This window comes from Neomonachus schauinslandi, chromosome 15, assembly GCF_002201575.2.
Source record: "Neomonachus schauinslandi chromosome 15, ASM220157v2, whole genome shotgun sequence".
Lineage (NCBI taxonomy): Eukaryota > Metazoa > Chordata > Mammalia > Carnivora > Phocidae > Neomonachus > Neomonachus schauinslandi.
In genome coordinates, this window is record NC_058417.1 from 24,343,761 (window position 1) to 24,371,433 (window position 27,673).

The following is a 27,673-nucleotide window of genomic DNA, read 5'->3' on the forward strand; positions in this document are numbered from 1 at the left end:
TTGTACCAAAGACATCTCAAGAACTCTTTTTTGCCTGTCGAACCCTAACATTTTCCTACACCAGAAATCTGATTCCTTTTCTTTGGGTCTCTGCTTGATACCTGCCTCCGTGAGCTGGAGTGCCAGGGCCCCTTCCCGAGCTCAGCTCCCCCCAGCAGACCAGCCACCTCTCACAGAAGGGAGCCCTCAGGCAGCAGCTGGCTGTCGTTTCCGGGTGAGGTCAGAAGGGGCCTGATGCCAGGGTTTTATTTACAAAGTCAGGAGAGACTCAAGAGGTGCAGAACCCTGTGGGAGTTGGAGCGCTCGCTCGCATCAGAGCCTGGAGGACAGAAGAGCAGGACCCAGACACCAGCAGGCAGCTGAGTTCCCTCTGCCCAACTGCTGCCCCTCTGGTTCCTTTCACCTTGTAATCGCCCTGATCTGTTTCACTACCTTCAGCTGTCATTATTTGCATGCACTATTTCACTGAATCCTGACAGTAACTTTGGAACAAAAGCCTGCACTGGCACAGCCTCTTGGGGACAGCAGGGATCTTCATCTGTTCCGTTGACTACTTGTGGGGGACACTGTCCTGCACAGCTCAGAGTCCTAGGGACGCCTGCCCCCCGCGATGAGTGCTGCTGGAGTGCAGATGCCTTCAGTCATTGTCCTCTCCAGGGGAAGGAAGCCCCTCACTCAAGGTCACGCTCCTTTCTGCAGCAGCCTCCAGCCAGTGACTGATCAGGTTGGGGGTACAGTCAGCCCAGTCGGGGTGACTCCAAGGAATCATACCAGCTTCCAAGCTCTGGGTGGGGCCAGTCAAGGTGACCACTTGGCCTGCTTGGCCGCTCCATCCCTCCCTCGTCCCAGCCCAAACCTGCTTTGCTCTCTTCCACAGGTGTGGGTCCTAGAGGCACTTCTTTTAAAAAAGATTTTTATGTATTTATTTGCGGGGGGGGGGCGGGCAGAGCACCAGCAGGGGGAGAAGCAGAAGCAGACTTCTCGCTGAGCAGGGAGCCCAACGTGGGGCTCGATCCCGGGACCCTGGGATCATGACCTGAGCCAAAGGCAGACGCTTAACCGACTGAGCCACCCAGGCGCCCCTTGGAGGCACTTCTTAATAAACATCTTGTGCACTGAACTCTCTCAGCTTCCTGGGGGAGCTAACCTGCAGGACTGTGGCGCATCAGTGCCCAGAGAGCCTGGAGCACGTAGTAGGCTTTCAATCAGGCCTGGCTTGGAAGAACCCTGGGACAGGCATTGATAGTCCTGACTCCACACAAATAACACTACACTAACAGCAGCTAATACTTATTCAGGTAAAACTATGCAACATGCTTTATACCTCACTTAATCCTTGAAACAAGCTTCTGAGATGTGCATTTCTATTTTCTCCATTTTCAGAGGAGGGAATGGAATGCATGGGACCCGTGACTGGCCAGTGGTTTAGCGGTAGTGGGACTTGGACCCGTACAGGGTGGTACTCAACGCCACCCTTGGATCCTCAGTGTGCTCCACCGTTTTTCTGAAGGAAACTGAGGCGTGGAGAGATAAAGGGACTTGCCCCTGCCAGTGAGTGGCTGCCAGGTCTACAAACCCTACAGTCCGAGCTGCTCCCCTTGGACTGAGTGCTGCTGGCCTGGAAGCGCTTCCACGGTAGCTTGTGTTTAGAAGTCACCTAGCCAGCCAGAGACACGCTGTTCCCTAGATCTGGAACACTCTCCCCTGCCCCTCCCTACCTGTGTTCTTCTCATGAGGTTTACACACCAGCCAAAAACCCAGCTTAAAAGTGACTCCTCTGTGAAGCCCTCCTCAATGGAGGGCAGCTCCCCTCCATCTCCCTGACCAAGACCCCTGACCTGACCTGGCAGAAGATGAGGAAGACGAGGACTGCCTCTTAGCGAAACCAGTATGGAAGTGCCACTCCTTGGCTGGCCACACGGGGGGTGGGGGGGCGGGGGGCGGGGCAGACGTTTGCAAGATGAATGAATTTTAAAAAAGATAGCAAAACACTGACTTAGCAGGCACCATTCCAGGGCTGGAACTAAATATTTACCTTGCCCATGGGGCAATCCTGAGAGGTAAGCCAGGTTTTCTAAGCTCTATTTATGCTGACTTTCCTTCTGTGACTGACACAATCAACCTGGTTTTGTTACGGTTTGAACAGCTGTTTCCACATGTAGGGCCTGGGCATAGGAGATACCTGATCCTGAGCTTTCACTATTCCCCCATATCATGTGTCCTCCTCAGGGAATCTGTTTCCCAATCCTTGGCCTGAGGTGACTGGGCTCCTCCATTCTGTGGGCACAGTCTCCACAAGGCTGCAGGTCAAATTGGGACTTTACTCTAGTGTGAGCTGTGGGTTCACATGCAGCCACGGGGTTAACAGCTCTATCAGGAGCTGCTTGGAGTATGTAGGACAGTCTTGCCTGGGTCCACTGCCCGAGTGGTCTCCTGGGAGATACCTCTTAAGGGAAAGGGATTGCATGTGACATGCTGGGTCCAAGTAAAGAGTCATAAGGGAGGATGGACTTGGGAGTCCAGTGTGGCATTTATTAGACTCTGGGATTCACACTGGAGTCTGTTAGAAAGAAAACCTCAGGCCCAAAATGGAGTCACTTATGTTAAAAGCCCAATGTCAGCAAACCAAGACTTAATACCTAACCTAACTGCAGTTTCAGCTCCCCTGGGATTGTAACCTTTAACCAGTCAGCCTGGAATTTCCTGGTCAGCACTAGGAAATGTACTGATAGACCCTTTCCCTTCCCTTAGAAGGGTGACCTTGCTTAAAACAATGCATCTTTGCTAATAATTTTTTTTTCTGTTCTCTCTCTGCTTTTGAAAACCTTTTCTTTCCTGCAGCTCAGTGGAGCTCTCCTCTACTTGCTAGACAGGATGCGCCCAATTCATGAATCAATTAAGAAAGCCAATCAGATCTCAAAAACTTACTTGAATTCTTGTTATTCAACAGGCCATACAAGTAATGGAAGTGGCCCATGAAGATGGAAAGAGCAATCTCAGCTAAACACGAACACTCGCTCATGGGGGGCAGGCAGCTCTGATGTGGGGACACTGGTATAAAGGCCCAGTGAACAACTCCCACCCTGGTGTCCACTCTGTGAGGGGACATTTGGGGGAGGCGGAAAGTCAGCATAAATAGAGCTTAGAAAACCTGGCTTATCTCTCAGGATTGCCCCATGGGCAATTGCATGAGGAGATCAGAGATTGGAGGTTCCTCCTCAGGGGACACCACATGACAGCTGAGAGGATTAGTTTAAGACATCTCTGAGATCCCCTCGGGAGGCTGCCTGCGCTAGGTACAGGGAGAGGGGGTAAGAGGAAGATGCAGTGAAACCTGTGTCAACACAGGGAGTGACCATTCACTCACGGGGCGCGAGGCTGCTGAGGTGGGGCCGGCACACCTCGCACACCAGCCGGTCCAGGAGACGCTGCTGTGTGGAATCCGCTGAGAGCGCAATCTCAGGGCGTGGGCCTGTGCTCTAGATGAGGAAGAGGGTTTCCACAACCAACGTCAGTGCAAACAGGGTAACAGATGAAATGTTTCATCCAAGCCTCTGCCAGGCGCCGAGCCATGCTGCCACCCCCAGAAACGTAGTACCCGGGCAGCGTGGAAGCCCCCGACCCCGCCATTGTTTTGCACATCAGTTTGCATTTATGGTGGTGATTTCCTCAGAGTCCACATTAGGCATGCTTCTCTCTCTTCCTTCCTACTTTTCCTTCCTTTGCTCTCTCTCCACTCCTCTCTTCCTCGCTCTTTCTTTTTTGACATATACTGGTTTCCCTCGCTATCCAAAAGTAGAGCCTTCCTGGGGACCCTGGGTTGCTCAGTCAGTTAAGCGTCTGACTCTTGGTTTTGACTCAGATCATGATCTCTGGGATGGGAGATCGAGCCCTGTTGTACTCTGCGCTCAGTGGGGCATCTGCTTGGGGTTCTCTCCCCCTCTGCCCATCCCTGCCTCTCAAAACAAAAACAAAAAAGAGCATTCTTATGAAACCTTTCCTAAATTGAAGTGCTGTGAAGCGAAGAGTATCCCCCACCTTCTGAAAGTTCATGTTCTACAACTTAGCCTTCATGAAAGACCTACCTTAATATGGTAGTGGCTTTTTTCATAAAAGTGAAAATCCTTGTTGGATTTCTTTTGGTTAGCGAGAACTGGTACTAATGTAGGTCTTCTGTAAAAGTGAAGTGACGTAACTCCAACTTTGGGAAAATGGGGGGATCCCTGTATCGGTTTGGGATTGAGGTCTAGCATTTCTATTATCACTGAAGAGGATAGAAAATCAAAGTTGGACTCACAGACCCGGGGGCGGGGGGGGGGGGGGGGAAGGGGAAGACAATGGGCTGCCTCCGTGGCGCTCAGCTCAGCCAGGACTGAATGGAAGGCAGCTGCGGAGTCTGCCCGCTGTGTGATGGACCGGGCATAGACATGTGGTATTTGCTTTAGAGCTCAGGCTTACAGGCGCAAACACCTGGGTAGAAACAGTTTGGCTCAATTGTTCTCCCTCCCTTCCCGGGAAAAGGCCAGGAAGGAAAAGGCCCCAGCTCAGGGGAGGAAGCATTGTCCTCAGCGGGTTAAGTATCGTCAGGTAGCCCGGTCTGGCAGGGGGCCAGTGGGGAGCACGAGAATCTCATGGCTGCTATGGCTGGTGGCTGCCTTCCCAAGAACAGCTCATTCAATCCTTGTCTTTCCTATCTTGCCTCTGGAACCATCACATCCCTGTTAAATCCCTGATATCTTCGGATATTTCAAAGTCCAGTTTGGAGCTACAGGCTTGACCTGACCCAGAGTCCTTTCTCTCTCCCTCCCCAGTCCCACCTCCCCTCCTACGCCCTCTGTCCAGCTCCTAAGATCCCTGGGCTACTAGAAGTGGAGAGAACAAACCTAGGGTGTCAGTCTCAGACAAGAGTCACTTCATGGCTGTTTGCTCCCAAGTGTTTCTTTATCTTCCAGGAACAAGGGGAGGAGGCTGTTTTCAGGACACCTACTTCTTCTCCTTATGTAACAATAATACTTTCACATTTGCATAAGTGTTATCAGTTGTAAAAGGGTTTCACATTCTTTTTTTTTTTTTTTAATTTACTTACTTAAGTAATCTCTACACCCAATGTGGGGCTCGAACTCATGAACCTAAGATCAAGAGTCGGGTGCTCTTCTGACTGAGCCAGCCAGGTGCCCTATCACTCACTTTCCCCTTCAGTGCTTACCACAACACTATAATGTAGTCAGGGTCATGGTGACCCTCATTTCTTGTCAAAAAAGCCCATGGGATTGTTCGGAGAGCTGGGTTGGTGAGCATGGGGAAACGTGAGGAGAATGGGGCGCCTGGAGAGGGCATGAAAGCTCCACACCCTTTCCTGCATACCTTGCCTGATGCATCTAGCTGTTCCTGAGCTGTATATTTTCGTAGTAAGTCAGTAATCCGGGGGGCGGGGGGGGGGGCGGGGAGAAGGTCACGGGGGCTCAGAGTGCTTGACCATTTTCCAGAGGATGCTAAGTGGTAGATTATAGACCCCAGCTGAGGCAGAGATGAGGTGGTATAGAGCAGCCAGATTAACCTGAGTTTGAATCCAGCTTGGAAACGTTCCATCTGTGTGACACTTTGGAGAGACTTCATTTTATTGAGTTTCGGTTTCCTCATCCATAAAAAGGAATGATAATGCATCCCTCATAGAGCTGTGGTGAGCATTTAATAATGAATGAGATGTGCACAGCATCGGATTGGTAAATGGCAGATGTCCACTGAATGGCTAAGTGCGCCTTCCAACTGTTCTTCTGGTTCCAAGTGCAGGGCTATCCTTTATGCCACACAGCGCTCAATAAACATTTGATGAATGAGCAATAAATTCCCCTTCCCCAACTCTTCCCAAAGTGAAAGGATGTTTATTTACAGCTCCAAGCCACAGGGAGCTCTGCAAACAAGGAGTGGCAGCAGTAACTCTCTCTAGCTGGCACAGTGGAAGGTCACAGGCCCTGGGGCTGGCTTCCTGTAGATGTCCAGCCACAGGTGCTCCAGCTGCTACCTGTGGTCTCTGCAGGGCCTTCACTCTCTTTTTTTTTTTTGAAGATTTTATTTATTTATTTGACAGAGAGAGAGAGAGAGACAGCGAAGAGGGAACACAAGCAGGGAGAGTGGGAGAGGGAGAAGCAGGCTTCCCGCGGAGCAGGGAGCCCGATGTGGGGCTTGATCCCAGGACCTGGGATCATGACCTGAGCCGAAGGCAGACGCTTAACGACTGAGCCACCCAGGCGCCCCGGGCCTTCACTCTTGTTGGCTGTCTTTTCCCCCCTGCCCAGACGTCCTGCGAGCTTCAGAAAGGTCTACCCCGAGGCCACGGTGATTTCCAGCAGACCAAATGAGAATCTCTCCTGCGGCTTGGGACAATTCTCTGGGAGTTCCTCAGGCCCTGCATGACATCTTTCTGTATGCTTAGAGGTAAAGGTGCTTTAATGTGCATCTGATCCCTCACAGGTTGTTCAAGCAGCACCCCATCTCCCACCCTCACTTCAATCCGAGCAACTCCAACCTCATCTGCTTTAGCCACCAGTCCTTCAGATAAAATGGAGTTGGAAGGATCCAGTCCCAATGTTTCAAACTAAAAGCTGAAGACCACTGACTTAACGCAACCCCTTTATTATTCACAAAGGGGACTGAGGTGCAGAGGAGACAAGTAATCTGCTCGAGGTCATACAATTCTTCAAGGAGCAGAAAAAACACTACAGACTAGATCTCTAGTCCTTGCTTTCTGTGGTGGCAGCTAAGATGAGTGCCCCAGACTTGAGGCTATAGCAGCCTCGGATAACCATAGGCATCTCCTGATGCATTCCGGGAGGCTCTCTGCTGATCACTAATATGGAAGTCCCCTTCTCTCGACCTACAATCCCAGTGAGCACTAGGGTTTAGCCATCAGTAGCAGAGGATCCTGCTGTGGAGAATTAAAGAAGCCTGCCCCCATGGTCACCCAAAGCTTTGGATGCCCCACAAGCTCACTCTGCTTTCTGGGCCTCCTCTCTCCTTCTTCCTTTCCAAAGCCCTTCTAGTTTTTCTCCCACCCTCCTGCCTGATTCTTTTTTCTTTTTCCTCCACTTAACTTTGATTATATTGGAGCACTTTAAGCCCAGCACCCTTCTGCGTTCCTCTTGTGCTCATGGTAAGGTTCAAAGTTCATTATCAACAGAAATTTCAGCAAAAGGGGACTGTGTGTATAAAAAAGAGAAAGTTAAATGACAGCAAACAAAAACTTGTTTACAATAAAATGGTCTAAATGTAGTGTGCACTTACGTAAACCATATGAAGGGGCGCCTGGGTGGCTCAGTCGGTTAAACGTCTGCCTTCGGCTCAGGTCATGATCCTAGGGTCCTAGGATCAAGCCCCGCATCAGGCTCCCTGCTCAGTGGGGAGCCTCCTTTTCCCTCTCCCTCTGCCTGCTGCTCGGCCTGCTTGTGCTCTAATAAATAAAAAATCTTGAAAAAACAGGTCTACACATCTCTGCTCCCTTGCCTGTTTAGACTGCCAGACTGTTCTGCACGCTTCTGATAAAGTCCTGATCTTGCTTCATGACACAGCTCACCTCCCTTTCCCATTTGGTTTTCCCTAAGTACTTTGTCAACAGCCTACTGTCTAGTGCCCTCAGTCAGCACCTCATCAAAGACAATTATATCTAGGGAGCTTTGGTTAATTACTACCACTGCTCCTTGCATGTGTGCATATGCATATCATCATTCCCTGATTAGACTGAATAATGACTCATTCCCTGGAGCAGTGGTTTCCATAAATGACCAACCTGAAGACCAGTGTGAACTGGCTGCAAAACATTCTCCCCTGAGGGACTTACTAAAATGCAGATTGTTGGACCGCATGGGAGAAGAGCTCATAAATCCGAGCGTAGACATACAGAACACAGGTTTAATATGACAATGATGGGTGGGGACCCTGGAATCAGCACTTTTAACAAGCTTCTAGCTGATTTTGATGATACTGACGAATTGCCGGGTTGGGAACTGCTGTCCCAGAGAACCTGGCACAGAGCTCTGTACCTAGAACGTGCTTACATGTTGTTAGCTATATGCCTCTGGACTGGTAATTAACTTGATCATAACATTATGGTTGTATTATACCTGTGTTCTGTTTCCCTAAATGAGGAAAGAATACTGTTATTTGAGTACTTAATAGGTATCAGATTCTGTGCCTATTTACATACATTATCTACTCCTTATAATAACCTTTTGAAGTAACATGGTATTCATTGGGCATGAGAAATCTGAGCATCTAAGGGACTAATTTTTAGTGCACGATCTACAACCTGACTCTTGACTTAATGGGCTCTAAGTCCATAACCTTTCTACTTGCCAGAGGGCATAGACTGGTGGCTTGTATCTAGCTTGCAGATAGGCTTTATGTGAGCAGAACAATGTTTAAAATTTTTTAAACATTAATCATCGACATTTGTAAATTGGGTATTTTGTATTAAAATCTGGATTACTGGTTTCTCTTTAGGGGTTAAAAAAAGATATGGTAACACGGGGGCCCACCTTCCTGCATGGCAACAATCAAATGGAGCCTTGGGATGGATGCGTGCTTGCATAGTCCCCACTACTCTCCATTCTCATCCATGGCTGAACCTGTTTCTCTTATACTCTGTTCTGAAACCAGGGTCCTATAGGCCTCTGAGTTTGCAATTCTTGCACTCTTATTTACTGTCTTGCTTTTCGTTGTTCAGGAAGTTTGGCAAACCTAAAGACATCCTCTTTTTATTTGCACTGTCTTGTATGAGTCTCTGATCATAGGGGTGGGTGTGTGCACTTCTGACTTTGTGATGTCAATACTAAGGAATCAGCTGGTACATCATCAGGGAAACTAGGATCCTCTGTTCCCTAAGCTATACATTCTGGTTCTGGACTAGTAAAATCCTATATGCAACCCTTAAAATAGTTGGAGGAAATGTGGCAATTCACCAATTTGCTTCAATTCAATTGTGTCCGCAATTACGAAAGGCCAATGCCACCAAGTGGTAGAGTTGCATGTGGAAATGCTACCCTCAGCCAGAGAGGCTGGGAGGCCAAAAACCTCTCTCAATTTATTTATTTATTTATTTATTTATTTTATTTTATTTTATTTTTTTAAAGATTTTATTTATTTATTTGAGAGAGAGAGAATGAGAGACAGAGAGCACGAGAGGGAAGAGGGCAGAGGGGGAAGCAGACCCCCCGCTGAGCAGGGAGCCCGATGTGGGACTCGATCCCGGGACTCGATCCCGGGACTCCAGGATCATGACCTGAGCCGAAGGCAGTCGCTCAACCAACTGAGCCACCCAGGCGCCCCAAACCTCTCTCAATTTAAAGGACCATTCAGAAACTAGAAACAAAATGCTTACCCATCTCCACAGGCTGGTTCTTTTCAAAGTTGTCCTCTAGGGTGTCTGGGTGGCTCAGTCAGTTAAGCATCTGCCTTCAGCTCAGGTCATGATCCCAGGGTCCAGGGATCAAGTCCCATATCAGGCTCCCTGCTCGGCGGGGAGTCTGCTTCTCCCTCTCCCTCTGCTTCTCTCTCTGTCAAATAAATAAATAAAATCTTAAAAAAAAAAAAGTTTGTTCTTTAAAGAGCCAGAAGCACAGACTGGCACTTTAGGAGCCATGCTTTATTTTGTATCTTTTTTTAAAAAGACATTTGAGAGAGAGAGAGAGAGAGGGAGAACACAGAGAGAGAGTAAAAGGGAGAAGCAGAATCCTCGCCGAGCAGGGAGCCTGATGCGGAGCTCCATTCCGGAACCCTGGGATCATGACCTGAGCCAAAGGCAGACGCTTAACGACTGAGCCACCCAGGCACCCTATTTTCAATGACTTTCTGGATTCTTTGTTTCCTTAAAAAAGCTACCACTGCTGCTGATTCAACATGTTTCATTCTATACATTTTTAATGTGTATTCCCATTTTTGAGAATTTGAGCAAAGAGCTATTAAATTTTTTAGCATTGGAATAGCAAGAGTAAAAAACCCTCTTGGCAAAACATGACTGAATCTCATGGAGGTTGGATTCCACATTCATTGAGCATTTACCAAGGAACTGCCAGGCTTTTGTATACTTCATTTACTTAAGATAAGGCCAAGAGGTAGGCATTCTATTTTTTTTTTTTTTAAGATTTTATTTATTTATTTGAGAGAGAGAGAGAGACAGCGAGAGAGGGAACACAAGCAGGGGGGAGAGGGAGAAGCAGGCTTCCCGCGGAGCAGGGAGCCCGATGCGGGGCTCGATCCCAGGACCCTGAGATCATGACCTGAGCCGAAGGCAGACACTTAACGACTGAGCCACCCAGGCACCCGGTAGGCATTCTATTTTTAAAGATAAACAAACAGGAACTGAGGGTGAGGCACCCACTGCCAAGTGCTTCCTTGGCGACCTCCCAGAGAGACAACCCAGGGATATCCCTGGTTTCTCAGCGCCCCCTAGAAACCCAGGATCATTTTGTGGCATTATTCAATGATAAGTCTTCCTCTTCACCTTCTGTCTTAATCTGCAAGAAAATGATTGTTAATACCTCCTTCATCAAGGCTCCGTTCACTACCAGCTTTCATACACACCCCCTCCCCCTATGCCAGTGCCTTCCAAACAATTTCCTAACAGGGATGTGAGCAAGGTTTAAATCAATTCACCTGGTCACTGCAGGGATCTTGTTCTACCTTCAACAGTTTCCATTCTTTCGGAGATGGAGCATCCACTCTATATCAGGTAGGTATTATTCAAGTAGGAGAATTAAACAGGGTCACAGAGAGAAAGGCTAAAAAATTTGACTTTTTTGGTGTTTACTTGTATAGAGGAAAAACAGCACATAGATGCATCCACAGTATTTAATTTGTTTGGATAATAGTTACAGATAAACAGGTACACTCCATATACAATTACCAATACTTTTTTATACAGTTCATATTTCAGTACATCAACACTATTTTATTTACACTCTATTTATGTACATTAACATCTTTCTAAAGTCAGTGCATTGTCAACAAGTTTTATACAGTAATTTACAAGGTGAATGTAGTTAATAGTTAATTTAATAAATTTTCTGCTAGTCATGAATTAAAAAATTAATTACAACCAATATAACAAACACAGATCAAACAACATTAGTAGATTGTGCTACCTGCTTAAATAAAACATCTGTAAGGAAATTATTTTAAATCTTCCACTTTTTCACGGGACTTGTCCAGGTAGAAATGGACAGATTTTTATATACTGAAATCATGAAACTATAAAGCCTGCATTTTGTCTGGCTTCATCATATTTTACCATTTAGGCCACTCCTTCCTACTTGTAATTACAGTCTTTTTCTGAATAGGGTTTTAACTTAGGTATCCATTTAAAACAACCTTTCCAAATGCTCTGAGAAGAACTGGATAATAACCTGCCTCAGGTATCAGAACACAAATGCTTAATTACATTGGTAGCTACTATCCATGAGGAAGGAAGGTTAATGAAATCTGACAATGAGAATCACTTCCAGGGTCCAGATGAATAAAAAAAGAATGGAAAAAAAAAAGGAGGGGGGAATATTTACTTTACATATATTTAAAAACAACACAGGGAAAAAAATGCTGCCCCAAATAAATAACATTTATACTTTTGTTCCAGTTTTGAATTATCAGAGGAAAAAAATGAAGCGAGCAAAGAAACATAACTTTTGATGACCACTACTGTGAAATCATTAAAAAAACAAAGAAAAAAAAAGACAAACACCAAAAAAACCAACAAAACAAAAAACCCCAAAGAAATGGACATGCAAACAAAATAAAAGTTTACTTCCTAAACCCACCAATTAAATAAAAGATACATACTATCAGTGTCTGGGATGTGTTTTGTTTTTAAATTTAATATGATGGGGAAAAATACCCCCTATTCAAGTTAATTTATAGCCCTTACAGCCATCAAATATGAACATGTTTTAAAAAAGTTCATTTGCATGTATTCTCTCTTTTTTTAAAGTGCAAAACAAAGAAACAAAGAACAAACAACCCCTAGTTGTAAAACACCATCTAGCTTTGATGCCACCTTCCCTCTCAGAAGCTCTTGTGCAACGTGGGCATGTAATGATGGTGCAAATATTGGCAACTATCCTACTGTGCTTCAGCAGGGGTGGGGGATCCATTTCTGAGGACACTTGAAGTATCCTCAATGTAAGATGCCTCTATGTGCAGGGCTACTTTAGCTGGATTTCCCAGGATGCTTTTTTTCCCCCTACAGGGTCTCCGACCATGGCCCTGGGTAGAAGGCACACAGCTCTTGAGAGAGTCTCCCTTCCGAACTGACCACTTCTATATGCCTCTGCCACGAATGACTGGTTGTGTCTCAAACACGAACACAACAACAGAAACGAAAAGCAAGAGAGGCATAGAAAGAGTGGGGGAAATGGTTTAAAAAATAAATAGAAAAATGTGTGTCCATGCCAGAAGAATCCTTTGCACACCTTCTGATCTTGCTTTCTCCATCTTGTCAATATAATGGAATAAAACTTCAGGAAAAAGGAGGTAGCATATCATGTCGTCCCCAGACAACACTACAATTTTTTGTTTGACTTTGACTCCCAGGAAATTCTTAGCATTTTGTTATGGTTATTGGTAAACTCTACACTCACTACATGTTTGTTTATATCTGGACAAGCACAATTTAGTTCTTATTTGGTCCCAGGTGGCTGGTGCCAAACCCTTTTGTTTCCAGGCTAATGGTGGGCTCTGCCTGAAAGTTCTCTACCAGAGAGCTCGTGTGAGACACTTCCAAACCAAAGTATTACTACTGTTATGTTAACTGCTATTTTAATTAGGATTTTTATTTTGTGCTTCAGGGTCACAGGATAAAATAACTACATTTAGCTTGCCTTTCAGCGACGCTTCTGCCAAATGTCAGCTACAGGGAGCCGTCCCCCTCACCACCAGCCTGCCTAGCAGCCAGAGCGGCAGCTCTACTGTAACACACAGTACTTTTTGTAATCAGACTCAAAGTCTTCATCCATGCTGCTCGTGTCTGCCATCTTTTTGCCGTCGATCTTTGGCAGAAATTGTGCATAGTCTATCCCCTGCTGCTCATAGAAAAGAATGTAGGCAGAGTCGGTGTCAATTTCATCCGGATGAAGTTCCTGAAGGGGCAAGAAAAGCCTTTAATAAAAAAGCCGTCCCTATGCTGGCTCTTAATCCTTGCGAGGGAAGGGAGCACCAACCCTCTTTAATTACTAACCCAGACTGCTTCCAATCCACTTAATATTTTGGCTGCCTGGTACCTGCCCTAAAATAAGTCCTATTATTCTCAATGTTTGTTTTGGGGAAAATAGTCTGACCATTGACAAATAAGAAGAATGAAAACAAAATAAAGAAAAAACCATCAAATCCTAATAGCTAAAAAGATAAGAACTTTTTCTCATTAACCAATACCTTCTTTTTCCTCACCGTTCATGTTTTCATTCTCTACTCTGCACATCACTTTTGTTCCTTTAATACTGAAGGCACCTATATACTGACTCTAACAAAAATATCTATTTCCTATTTGGGACAAAGTCCATGATTTCAACAAATGTCCCCTAGATCTGTTGACATTTCTGTTTCTTTTATTCAAAGAGTGGGCATATTTACCTTACAGCTGCTGTCATTATAACAGTACCACTTGCTGTTTGGGTTTTTGGCATAAGTGACATAATGGCCCCCGCCCAGAATTCCTGAATGGCACTGCAAGAGACAAGAAAGTAGAGGTATGTTAGTGGTTAACAGCAGTCTGGCCAGGGCACAATACTAGGACCCAATCAGGAAAACACTAATCACTTAAGTGATTAAGAAAAATGTTTTGGAACCACCTACCCTTTTCTAAAAATAAAACAAAAAGAAAAGTCAAAATTTAAAAGCTCCAAATCTTACCATTTTATAGTTGTAACTGTTTTTTAAAAAGCTAAAATTCCTTAGGTGTACATAACTATGAATGCCTTGAACCCGTGACTCCAATTATAATTTTACATGATTATCCCCTGCATTACACTGGGAGCACCTTGGATTCTAGGTAGGCCAAGACCTACTGCTAACTTTGTTATCACCAAGTTCAATGCCTAGCAAATAAGGAGGCCCTGAAAAAATGACTGATGAATGAATGAAGATGAAGGAACCACAAAGTGCAGATCACTCTGAAAACCATGTAACCACTTACCGAAATTGCATATAGATTATAAATAGGCTTAACATGAACATCTTCTCTTTGGTCATCGGTGCTGTCTTCTTCACTGTGGTTTTCAAGCTGACCATTGCTGTAGCCATTGCCACATGCCTCATGCTCATAAAGAAATCCATTGGCCAGAGCTCCTTCATGGTCCTGAGGGGTGATCAGCTCAGTTTGGCTGCCCCCCAGCATGTGCCCTCGGCTCGAGGCATCAGCCAGCTCACAAACTTGTCCAGCCCCATTCTCTCTGCTGGCAACCAAGTTCTCCTTACTACTTGACAGTTTATTTTTGCTCCCGATCTGGGGTAGCCGGAGCCTCCCTTTGCTCCTCCCTAAAGTCCTAGGGCTACTGTTAGGGCTGCTATTTTTGCTGGAGGGACAGCTGGTTCCACTTTTTCTTGTTGAAGAAGGTGAACCTGTGAAAGTGAGAAAAGGACAAGATTCATAAATCCCAAATGCCACAAGTTTAACCAGCAGCCAAATGCTAACTTTGAAGCCAACTTCACAAGTGTACATATAAAGGTAAATACAGGGGTGTTCTGACCAGCTACTTTTTATTCCTATTATGTAGCCAGTAAGTTCTTCCTCAGGCCAAGCTCCCACAGGCAGCAATGTCCTGAAAACATAAAGTACCATGTAGGGACTTAAATACAGCAGAAAGATGAAAATAAAATAAAAACAAACAGCAGAAAGATAACTTCAGTCAGATTCAGTTCAAAACAATTAGACTAAAAAAAACCCCACAATTACACTAAGATGTATTACAAATACATATTCTCCTTTGTTAAATTAGATTAAAAGATACGATCGCCAATTATTAAGCACTTACTATTGCTAGGCACAGTATTGGGAACTCTCTCTACTATCTCTACCTCTCACAACAATCTGGTAAGGTAGTTGATCTCAAACTTTTTGGTCACAGCCTCCCTCACCTCCTTATGTACTCTCAAAAATTGTTGAAGACCCTAGAACTTTTTGTTTCTGTGGGTTATATCTATCAATATTAATATTAGAAATTAAAACTGAGGAACTAAAAAATACAATACATAAACACATATTTCACTGAAGATATCATCACATATCATGGTGGCTCTTACTCCAGGCACATTTGTGAGAATAGAAGTTGAAAAGGTGAATATACTGTCTTAGTATTTTTTATGAAGAGTTCTACTCCTCAGGCCCCCTGAAAGGGTCTCTCAGTGACCCTCTAGGGGTTCCCAGACTATACTTTGGGAACAAGGATGACAATTATCATTCATGATCACCACAGATATCAGGCATATATGGTGTTTCGCTCTTGACGTAGCAAATCCTCAGACTCTGGGAACTTTATGAATGAGAAAATAGATTTAGGGAAGCTGCATCTCTTGCTAAAAGTGACACAGGTGACTCAGATCTAGATAGGTCTGATTCCGGATAGGTTCTTTCTATCTCACCAAGCTGTTGTTCCAGAGTGGAAAAAGAGGGAAACACGAAGCCTACAGGGGTCCCAGGAAAGCCCCTCTCAGGGTGACATCTGGGCTCCATGAGGCCCTCCAGGCTTCCTCACCTTTAGGGCTACTGATGATGTTTGCACTGAGTGAAGATGGGCTCTTGCTTAGGAGCACATCCTCCTCCCCAGCTGAATTCTGAGCATCCATTTTTTTCACGTCTCCTCCCGGAACCCTGGGCTCAGAGAGGTCATCCCCCTGGGGTGTGAGTGGTTTACGCTGACAGAAAGCCGGGTCTCTTGGTACCAAAAAAGCACTAGGGTCAAAACTTTCACGAGGAAATTTAACAATTTTCTGTGACTTTATCCATCGACCATTTACAAATTGAAATCGTTTAAGGTGAATAATCTGAAGAAGGAAAGGTAGAAAACAATTACGTTAAAAGGTTCAGAAGATACAAAATTACATTTAAAAACCCCAAGTCTAATACATGTGAATGTTCAAGAATATATAATATTTTTTTTCAAAAAGAATATATCTTATTATGTAACAGAATTATCAGTGGGGTCACTGGCCTTTAGATGTATAGCTAACATGGTAATCTCCCTAATTTCATAACCTGTGCATATCCTAAATTCTTCCCAAATTTCTGCAACATCCTAGGAGCCCATATTTGCGTGTCTTCCTCTGCTTCCTGGACCTGTGACCCACATTGACCTTTTTCCAACATCATAGAAGATCCACTCACAAATATATTTCTGTCATGAAGACAGAAGACTATACTGAGTATTTTGAAGAAAAATGGATGAAACTTACCCAATCTCCAATAGGAGGCCTCTCATTTCTTACCATATCCTTTGGTTGTTACCAGAGAGTTTCACTGTCCTAAAGAACGTAAGAATCTCCCTTTTCCTTTGTGGCTTCTCTTTTTTTTTTCAAGAGCAACAAATTCCTCTAATCTTACACAGTGTTATTATACGATCTAGTGTGGGCACAGATCTTTGGGTGGCTACCTCTACCCTAAATGCTCACAATTTGCTGTGTATATAAAGAGAAACCCTTCCTAAGGGGCATACTCGTATATGGATCTACAGAAGCCCACCGAGCTCTCAATATAAAATTCATTCTTTAAAGACATAAAAAAACATAGCTTTTATATAAATGCCTTTACTGCGTATGTTCTGTGTGATTTCACAGGCATATATAATTATCAAAACTCATCAAACTAGACATTTAAAATCTATGCATTTAATTTCATGTTAATTACACCTCAGTTAAAAAGAAACTTTCCCCCTTCCCACCCACCTGTCCCAAGCTTGCCCCTGCCCTTTTCCTTTCCTCCCAGAGTTCCCATCCCTGGAGCTGGCTGATTAATGTTATTAATTTCCTGTGCATCCTTTACTGGGAAGATGTTCTGGTCCTAGGAAAGAAAACCTACATCTACCGTCTCACAGAGTAGTAGGAAGAAGACATGAAGAAAAAAATACACACAAGGTCTGGTTAAAATACACCAGTGCCTTACAGTTACATTTGATATGATACTTCCACCCTTAAGGAAAAATACTTTCTTAAATGAACAGGAAGATCTGGCACTTCAAACTCTCCTGACAAGCAACAGAAGCGTCTTCTACTCTATGAAGGAAGAAGGCAGTAGTAAATCACATGTAAAAGAACACATAGGCCCCAGAGCACTCGTGTGCTTGTGCTGTGGCCATGTGACCAAGCACAGTGGGACTGGAGACTCAGGCTCAGCTGCTCTTCTATAGAAGAGCCTAAGCTTCTCTCTCTAGAGCTAGAAGTGCGTTCACCTTCTCCTGAAGTTCAAATTCACCAGGACGCACACCTTACGGCGCTTCTCACACACTGCACTGAACTACAGTTAATGTTTTATATGACTTCCCTCTCCTTCTAGCCTGTATGCTCCTTCAGAGCAGGAACTGGGAGTAATAATATGTATAGAACAATTAATCTGTGTGCAACACAAAAACCTTGCACAGCCAAAGTGTTTTAAATACTGCCACAGGAAGAGTCTTCTTATTCTCAAGAGTAATAAAATTCCTATTTGTTCACGACTTCCTTCCTATATGCCAGGCTCCTCCTCTCTCAGAGGTAGGGCTGTAACATACCAGGATTGGGGGAAGCCTCCAGAGATCCAGCTTCTTGGTTGCCAAGCAGTGGGTCTTACACTTGGAACAGTAGTACATCTCATTTTCCCCTAGCTCCTCCTCACTGGTGAAAGCACGGAGACAGCTGTCCAGGTTGATGGGCTCAGCTTGTGCTTGTCGACTCTGTTCCACACTCTCATGCTCATCGACAACCTGCAGATGGAGGGAACAAGAGGAATGGCAGAAGGGGTGGGCGGGAGGGAAGGGGGGCATTAAAATGGTCCCATGGCTAGGCATCATCTGTTAGGTGACTCATTCTCATTTTATTCTACATGAGGAAAAAGAAAACAGGACTCAAACAAGTCTGAGCAAATGCAGTATTTGTACACTTACTTCCAAAATCACATCAATAACATCTTGGATCAAATTTCTATTTATATGACCATAATAGCTTTTCTTGAAAATTCTCTGAACTCTTCAAAATGACAAAAACAAGGAATTGCCTGTTTGTTTTACAAGTTTTGAATTATAATGATATATTTTATTTAATCCAATATATACAAAACGTATCATTTCAACATGTGATCAATATGAGAATTATTGATGACATATTTTAGGTTCTTTTTTACTAAGTCTTTGGAATCTACAATACTCCTTCACTTGAATCAGGCACATTTAAGTGTTCAATAGCCACACGTGATTAGTGGCTACTGCACCTCTATTTTATAATTCTGAAGTCCTAAAACAGCTTACATGTGAGCTCACCCTCAAGCGAGGGGTGTTGAGGTTAGGCCATTCATTTTCAACCAGAAAGGCAACATTATTAGTAGGCTGCAGGCTTTATAGGAGAAAAAATATCACTGGAACACAGATGCCAGATCTGGATTAAAATCAGAAAGGGTACAAAAAGCTCGCCATGAGAAGGGAACATATGAGAGCGTGAAATCCCACAGGATAAAACTCATTTGCATGCTGGTGCCATGTGAGAGAGTTATCAGAATACCATGTGTATCATCTGTCCCCTGCCTCATGGGGCCTTTTTACCGGAGACGGCAATAAAGAGATGGCAATAAAAGCAACAGCGGGCTCAAAAAGTGCCCAACTTTGTCGAGAAGGCCCCTAATACCTGCCCAAACCTTTCTGGTTGTACTAACCAGCACGCTAGGTGCAGGAGCAAGAAGGACATATGTATGAGAGAGAGAGAGAGCAGAGGGGGTAGGTGTGCAAGTATGTGTGTTGGAGGTAGTGTGGGATCAGCAAGAAGGGGAGGGGGAGGTACCTAGAATGCAACAGACAAGGAAGAATTTTTCCCTCTCCCATTCTTTTTTTTTAAGATTTTTATTTATTTATTTGAGAGAGAGAGAGAGCACAAGAGGGGGGAGTGGGAGAGGGAGAAGCAGACTCCCTGCTGAGCAGGGAGCCCGATGTGGGACTTGATCCTGAGACTCCAGGATCATGACCTGAGCCGAAGGCAGTCGCTTAACCACCTGAGCCACCCAGGCGCCCTCCCTCTCCCATTCTTTCTTTTTTTTTTTAAAGATTTTATTTATTTATTTGAGAGAGAGAGAATGAGAGAGGGAGAGAGAGCACATGAGAGGTGGGAGGGTCAGAGGGAGAAGCAGACTCCCTGCCGAGCAGGGAGCCCAATGAGGGACTCGATCCAGGGACTCCAGGATCATGACCTGAGGCGAAGGCAGTTGCTTAACCAACTGAGCCACCCAGGCGCCCCCCCCCCCCCATTCTTGTTGCCACTTAACAGCAACCGAGAACCACAGCGGGGGAGGCACAGCATCAGGACTTTGAATGCTACCGTGAGACTTCACACAGGGGTCTTCTCATCCCAGGGCGGGGTCTGGACACCCAGTCCAACAATAAGTGTCTCTCTTTCTGGCAAAGGGCACACACATGTCCATTACTGAACTTATTACTCACCCCATCCAGAGGTGAATTTGTTCTCTTGGCCTGAGGCAACTTCCCTTCTGTTTTCCTTCCTGAACTTATGATGGGAACACTGAACCACCTAGCTTACAGACTGGCACGGCTCAGGACATTCAGTTTACAAGAGGTTTTCATGTGTGACTTTTTCCCCACACAAGAGGCTAGCTGAGTCACAGGCTGTCAAATGCTAGGTTGACCATGCAGTTAATGGTTTTAGCATTGCATCACCAGCCATTTCTAAAGATCTATAAAAAGAGGAACTTAGAGAAAAGTCTTTTTTTTTTTTCAGAATGAGAAATCTGGCTTGACCTTAGGTCACCGACTTCTTTTCTGATACTAACTTTCATCATCTTTAGAGCTGGTCATCCAAGGGAAAAACTAACATGCTTCAAAAGAAAATATGTTGCATCATGGTTGCTGGAATCAGAGTAGAAAAACAGTAATATTCTTTTCTCATAGCCAGTTAAACATTATCTCTATCAGGGATGCTTTATGGACAACCACAAATTGCAGTAAGCTAGTAAAGAATATTGATCTTTATTCACTGTATTTCTCATGGAACACAAAGGCTACTGGAGACAGGGAGGAAGGTTGGTTAAAAAAAACCTATTTGTGGACTGATAATAATTTTTATTTATAAAATTTCCCTAAATGACAAAAATTCTCTTTTTAGGGATCCATTCCCAGGTCCTTTATCACTATTCAAATAGTTTAAATCACTCATTGGCACCCTCTTTCTTCTGCTTGAAAGCTCATCCTTAACACAAAACATAAAGAATGGCTTTCTCACATGATAAGACTATTAGAAAAAGAGGAAGATATAAAAAGCTATCTAGTTCAGTTATCTATTGAGGAATGTGAAGTCTAAATAGGTGAAAAATAAAAAGACTAAGAGCAATTGCCTCTTTTTCTGTGTACCAAATAAAACATTTACATAGAAATTTTGAAAGCACAGAAAAATATAAAAAGGCAGGGAACCTTTTATATTCTTCTTCTTTTTTTTTAATGTAAGCTCCATGCTCAGTGTGGAGCTCAATGGGGGCTTGAACTCAAAACCCTGAGATCATGATCTGAGCCAAAAACAAGAGTGGGACACTTAACCAACTGAACCATCCAGGTGCCTGCCCCCCGTTCTATGTTCTTTTCCTTTTCCTAAATAGTATTCTTTTATATTGAAAAGATTTTTCAGTATGTGCAATTCTATACCTTGCTTTAAAAACAACCCATGACATCGTTAAGTATCTTCCCATATATGCCAGTGAAAAAAAAACCTGGTAATGGGGCGCCTGGGTGATGCAGTCTGTTAAGCATCCAATTCTTGGTTTCAGCTCAGGTCGTGATCTCAGGGTCATGAGATCAAACCCCACGCAGGGCTCTGAGCTTGGCTCTGAGCTTTGCGTGGAGTCTGCTTGAGACTCTCTCTCTCCCTCTCCTCCATACTCACTCTGTCAAATAAATAAATCTTTAAAAAAAAACCCAGAAACCCCCCCAAAACCCCTGGTAATCATTATTTTCAATGACTGCATAATATTTTACCCAGCTATTATACTATGCTTTAACCATTCCTCTAATGTGGGACAAATACAAGTTGTTTCAAATTTTTCTACTATTCTAAAAATACTATGATGAAAATTTGTCAGCAAGTTAGAGAGTATTTCCCTAGAATAAATTCCTAGAATCACTGGGATAAAAAACATAAAATATATGGGTAGAAATGTCAATTTTGAACCAAGGAATCTCCCTTGTCTACGTCCCCAAGCACATGCAGAAACCACAGGTAGGAAGAGAAATTATGTAGAAAGAAATTAGTCATGTGGCCCCAGTCCCTAGCAAAGCAGGATATCTCAACAGCAAGTTGGTTTCCATGGTATCCTAAGAGCATCAGTGAAAGTGAAAATGGGGTGAGATTGAACAGGTCATGTAGGCCCTTCTTTCTATAAGTAGGAAGTCCTCTTAGAGTTTTTCAGATTGTACACTGGAAATTTCCATCAAGAGCCACATAAATGCAAAAGCCACTACAATTCTTCAGGTGACTAAAAAAAAAAAAAAAAAATCCTTTGATTCTGTTGCTTTTACTTCTCCATCAGATTCGTCATATCTCTATCCATAAGCTACCTAGCCAAACTATCCTTCAAATGATATTTGGCAAACATTTTTAGGTATGGAGTTAGTATTCTTTTTGAAGTAACATTTTCAAAATTTAAAACTGCTCTGGCAGTAGAGGAATGCTAAGTGTAAGAATAGCCATTGAGATGTACTCTTAGGTGCCCAGTCTTGAAACACTGAATCTTTTCTCTAATTTTTCTTTTCCTTTTTTTTTTTTTTTTTTAAGATTTTATTTATTTATTTGACAGAGAGAGACACAGCGAGAGAGGGAATACAAGCAGGGGGAATGGGAGAGGGAGAATCAGGCTTCCCGTGGAGCAGGGAGCCCAATGAGGGGCTTGATCCCAGGACCCTGGGATCATGACCTGAGCCGAAGGCAGACGCTTAACGACTGAGCCACCAGGGGCCCCTTTTTCTCTAGTTTTTCTGATCACTATGCCCATTAAGAACCTATAGCCCTGGGATGCCTTTGAGTTAAGTAACAGTGGTTACCAAATGCTGCAGCTCCAATAATAATTAATAAACAGGCAGAGAGATATTTATTGCTTGGTATGTATGGCCAAACAATATAACATCTTAAATATACCCAGAGTTTCAAGATTTACTTATTATTAGTATTTTTGAAATATAATGCCCCAATACAATTAACTCTAGAAGTGGGAAAACTGAAACATCCATGTAATCATGCCAACATATTAAGTGCCATAGAGAATACCAATGAATATTTTTCTGATTGATGACTTAGATCATCTAAAACAGAAATGGCACAATACGATTAAACTGAGAAAATGTTTACAAATAAAAATCACCATCTTATGGTGGCCTTGAGTACTTACCCGTTCCTGTGATGTTTGATAGCGGAGGTGAAGAGCTGTGGGGTCCCAATCCACAGCAATATAGGCATTTCCGATGAAAGCTCGGTCTTCCCCACAATCAATTTTACAGCCTCTGCAAAATCTAAAGGGGGGGGGGAATGATCTACTGAAGGATGGAATAATTATGAAAGAATCCAAATTTTCTTTATCAGATATATTCTCCCTTTCTACTTCTCCACTTTCTTTCTTGGGTTCACAGTCTGTCATGGGCCTCTAACATAAGACTCATCAATGCATGAATATATATTAGTAATTATTATTATTTCAGGGAAGCATGCCTATCACTTCTCAAGTCTCTGTTTTTTCAAAGCACTTGACAGCCATTTTTAATCCACATGAGTATGTGGACTTTATGGCAAGTAAATGACATGGAAATTGGACATTTGAGATAATACACGGGTAAGAAAATTCTAAATTTAGTTATTTAATGCTCTGAGGTAGGATAACTCATCTGATATAACAATGCCTATTTCCTTGTTTGTAAAGTGATACATTAAATAAATGCACATAAAATTTTATGGGAGGGGAGGGACCATGACAAGGCCATGGTTTCAGTGCCTATTTAGATTCTGTTTGCTACGTCTATTACAGTTCTCTGAAGGCTGACTTCAGTACTCAGGTATTTTCCAAGGTGCAACAGTAATGACCAATCAATCTCCGTAATTCTTCTAAAAATAAAAAATAGACTTCCAGGAAAGTCTAGTAAGTAAAACTATGTTTTACTGGACTCAGAACTGCTAACTTGATTTATATTTAAGGAGCAGAAAGTATAAAATAATAAATGTTGATCATAAACTATGAATTTGATGAGTATCATACAGTTTATAGAACCACCTAAGGCTCAAGAGCAAAACTAAGCTATAGATCTCATAATAAGGAAAAGATGAATCAATAATTCCTAAGTTTATTCTAAGCTTCTCATTATTCAATATTACTTTTTTTTTTTTTTAAGATTTTATTTAATTATTTGACGGAGAGAAACACAGCGAGAGAGGGAACACAAGCAGGGGGAGTGGGAGAGGGAGAAGCAGGCTTCCCGCCGAGCAGGGAGCCCGATGCGGGGCTCGATCCCAGGACCCTGGGATCATGACCTGAGCTGAAAGCAGACACTTAACGACTGAACCACCCAGGCGCCCCATATTCAATATTACTTCTAAAAACTGGAAACCTTATGAAAAAGGTATAATATCTGAAGTTGCAATTCTCCTAAAATTTTTCTTTTGCAGAAGATCACTTTACCTATACCATGGGCACCAAGCACAGGAGTTTCCATCTTTCTGCACAACTCGTAGAGTGAAGGGATATTGATAGCCCATACTGTCATCACTGAAACAGAACATAAACCAAAGAGTATAAAAAAACATTTCTGATTTGAGGTCTCAACTCCTTTTCATTTTCTCTTGAAGTAACCCAAGGCAGGGACATCTGTCATAGCAGTATGCCCATGGTGATGGTTCGATGCTGGTTATCTTAACCCATAAGCAGCAGGCAGCCCTGTACCAAACACACTCAGGGCTCCCATGTTGTATCCTTGCATACAGAAGGGTAGACAGACTAGACTGCCAGATGTCTCTAAGAGAGTCCATGTGGTCCACGCAAATTTTATAAGATAAGCAAATCATGAAATCAAATACCAATTATCCTTCAGTCCTAATTCTATCATAAGATTTAATTCACATTAAACAAGTAATTAGACCTTTCTATGACAAGAACATTGACACAGCACAAAAGGCTGAAAGGTCAACGGTTTTTCAGAAGAGTCGACTAACTATATATTTAGAAGTTTTCTTTAATCAGAATCCTGATGTGGTACATGACAGTTACCCCTTTTCCCTGCTTTAACTACTCAAAGCTATAAGGTACATAACGTTTTAATTTTTTTTAAAGATTTATTTATCCATCTGACATAGAGAGAGAGACAGCGAGAGAGGGAACACAAGCAGGGGGAGTAGGAGAGGGAGAAGCAGGCTTCCCACAGAGCAGGCAGCCCGATGTGGGGCTCGATCCCAGCAAGTGGCAGTGGCTATTACATGGTTGCTGAAGGTAATGAAACCATGATAAGGACTTTACCACCTCCAAAAATCTCAGTTCCAAATATCCTACTTTGCAACAACCATCTCCTATCCTTTTAAATCACTTATTCAAGTATCACTACTTTAACAATTATTTGACCAAAGAGAAATTTATTTACTTCTTAAAAAATAGATTTTATTTATTAGAGAGAGAGAGCATGCATGAAAGCAAGAGCAAGAGAGAGCAGGGGCAGAGGAAGAGGGAGAAGCAGACTCCCTGCTGAGCAGACAGCCTGATGCGGCGGCTCCATCCCAGGACCCTGGAATCATGACCTGAGCCAAAGGCAGACACTTAACCAACTGAGCTACCCAGGCCCCCAAGACCAAAAAGAGAAATTTCTAGTCACTGCCCTCAAATCCTCACTTTCCTCCTTGTCCACTGTCCCTCAAAATAATCTTTTATATAGATCCTCAATTCCAGGAATTTGTCCATCTAATGTAAACACTCAAATTTATTGACATTAACACTCACAAAAATAGAGAACTGTACAATGAACCCCCATGTATTTGTCACCCAGCTATAACAATCATCAATCCTTGGCCACGTCTATTTCATCTATACCCTTATACCTAGCTCCCCTGGGTTCTTTTATTCCATTAAAAAAAAAAAACTATGGTAAAATATACATAAAATTTACCATTTAACCATTTTTAAGTATACAATTCAGTGGCATTAAGTACATTCACAATGCTGTGCAACCATCACCACCACCCATCTCCAGAAATTTTTCATCTTCCCGAACAGAAACTCTGTACCGATCAAGCAATAATAATTCCCCTACACCTCTCCTCCCAAACCCTGGTAACCCCTAATCTACTTTCTGTCTATGAATTGCCTACTTGAGATATCTTATAAAAGTGAAAGCACACAGTATTTGTCCTTTTGTGTCTGGCTTATTTCACTTAGTATAATGTTTTTGAGGTTCATCTATGTTAGAGTGGGTATTGGAACTTCACTCCTTTTTATGGTTAATGAATCCTCCATTGTATGGATATACCATATATTGTTTATCCATTTGTCTGTTGATGAACATTTGGGTTATTAGCCTCTTGGCTATTGTGACCCACTAATTATTTTGAAGGAAATTGGAGGCATTTTACCATTTTCATTCATAAATATTTCAGTGTGTTATTCCTAAAAGATCAACTTTTATTATTATTTTTATTGCCTGTAGAAGCACTTTCTCTAACCTCCATGCCTTCATCTACACCACTCCACTAAAACAGCTTTTGCAAAGGTCACAAAGACTGTCATTTTATCAAGTCCAGTGGTCAGTTCCCACTGGCTGCTCCTTCTCAATCTCTCTTGTTGTCATTTTTCAACCTCTAAACGTTGGAATGGATCAGGAATTAGATTGTGGGTATCTTCTCTATCTAACTCTTACTCTCTAAATGATATCATCTAGTCTCAGAGCTTTAAATACCACTTATTTGCTGATGACACCTATGTTTCTATCTCCAGCAAAGGACGCTTCAGTCTATTTCCCACTTGAAAATATAACCTACATCTTGAATTTAACTTGATTCCTGTCATCTCTTGCCCAAACCTACTCCTTCCTCAGTTTTTCTCATTTCATTAAATGTTAACACCATTCATAAACAATTGCTCAGGCTGAAAACCAAGCTTGGATTCCTCTTTCCCTCATACTCCATATCCAATTCATTAGCAAGCCCTGGGAAAAGTCCTCATTTGGAAGTCCTTCAATTCAGTCCGACTTTCCTTCAAATTTAATCCTGCCTTACTGTCATTTTTACTAAACACAACATTCCTCAACTAAATTGCTTATCTATTACTTGCAGTTTTCCTTTAAGATTTATCCTCAAGCCTTATCGTTGGCATCAAAAAACCCCATAACATAACCTACCAGCAAAGAGAACTTCTATTCAGTTAACACAGAAGCTGAACTCTCACTTCCACCACGACAACAAGATAATAAACTGCAATTCAGTTCAGATAAAATAAGGCATCATGATCCTAACAATTATTAGAAATAAACACATTTACTAATCCAACAGAACACTGGTAGGAGGAATGGAAAGAAAACAGAAGACATTTATTTTCTTTACCTAGACTTATGAAATTATTCTGTGTTAAACTGACATGGTATGGAAATAATCCAACTGAATCATTTGTTATGGCATGGGAATTTTTTAGAGTTCATGTATAGAAATGCACACTATTGTTCCCATCCTGAATTTCAGAGGGTTGAGAGGATACAAATTTCCTGGTGAATTCATACTCTCTAGTTTTGCAATAACAAGTCAAGGATATTACCTGAAGGATTTAAAGCATTAGCAGGAGGGATTTTAGGTAAGAGATTAGAGAATGAAAGGCTTATTAGACACTAGAATGTCTAGGTGATAAAAGGAAGCTGTATAGTCAGTCTCTCCTACTCAAAAGATGAAACCAAATGGTTGAATTATATCCTCTCTGGATGGTTCTTTTTTTTTTTTTTTTTCCTAAAGACTTTATTTATTTGACAGAGAGAGACACAGCGAGAGAGGGAACACTAGCAGGGGGAGTGGGAGAGGGAGAAGCAGGCCTCCTGTAGAGCAGGGAGCCTGATGTGGGGTTCGATCCCAGGACTCTGGGATCATGACCCTAGCCGAAGGCAGACGCTTAGCGACTGAGCCACCCAGGCGCCCCTGGATGGTTCTTAAACAAGTGATTAACCTAACATGGAATGTATCCTATGTATCACACAAAATTCATAGAAATTCTTCTTCTTCTTGAGTTTGGAAACCACAGGTCTAGGCTGATCCCCTAAACTCACCAATCCTGAGCATGGTTACTGGCTTCCTGAGGTGGGAGTGGGCTGGCTAATCGAGACACCTGAATCCAAACCGCATCATACAAGTCCTTCTTCCGGGTATGCACAGTACATGGAACAATCAGTGGCATTCCAAAGAGGCTGGGGCGATTCTTCTGAGATGAAAGGAAATACAGTTCTGTCCTCATCTGTAT

General features: G+C 43.0%; 1 protein-coding gene across 1 annotated transcript in view; it reads right to left on the bottom strand.

Moving 5' to 3' along the window:
• Positions 1-10,826: 10,826 nt before the first annotated feature.
• USP32 (ubiquitin specific peptidase 32) overlaps positions 10,827-27,673 on the bottom strand; it is a 217,263-nt gene continuing 200,416 nt past the window's right edge. Inside the window, exons 27-34 of the mRNA XM_044921385.1 lie at positions 27,483-27,667; positions 23,876-23,962; positions 22,598-22,718; positions 17,739-17,930; positions 15,732-16,020; positions 14,174-14,598; positions 13,612-13,704; positions 10,827-13,121 (exon numbers count right to left, since the gene is read on the bottom strand). Coding sequence (XP_044777320.1) covers positions 12,948-13,121; positions 13,612-13,704; positions 14,174-14,598; positions 15,732-16,020; positions 17,739-17,930; positions 22,598-22,718; positions 23,876-23,962; positions 27,483-27,667 — 1,566 coding nt within the window. The 3' untranslated portion in view covers positions 10,827-12,947. The remainder of the gene's footprint in view (positions 13,122-13,611; positions 13,705-14,173; positions 14,599-15,731; positions 16,021-17,738; positions 17,931-22,597; positions 22,719-23,875; positions 23,963-27,482; positions 27,668-27,673) is intronic.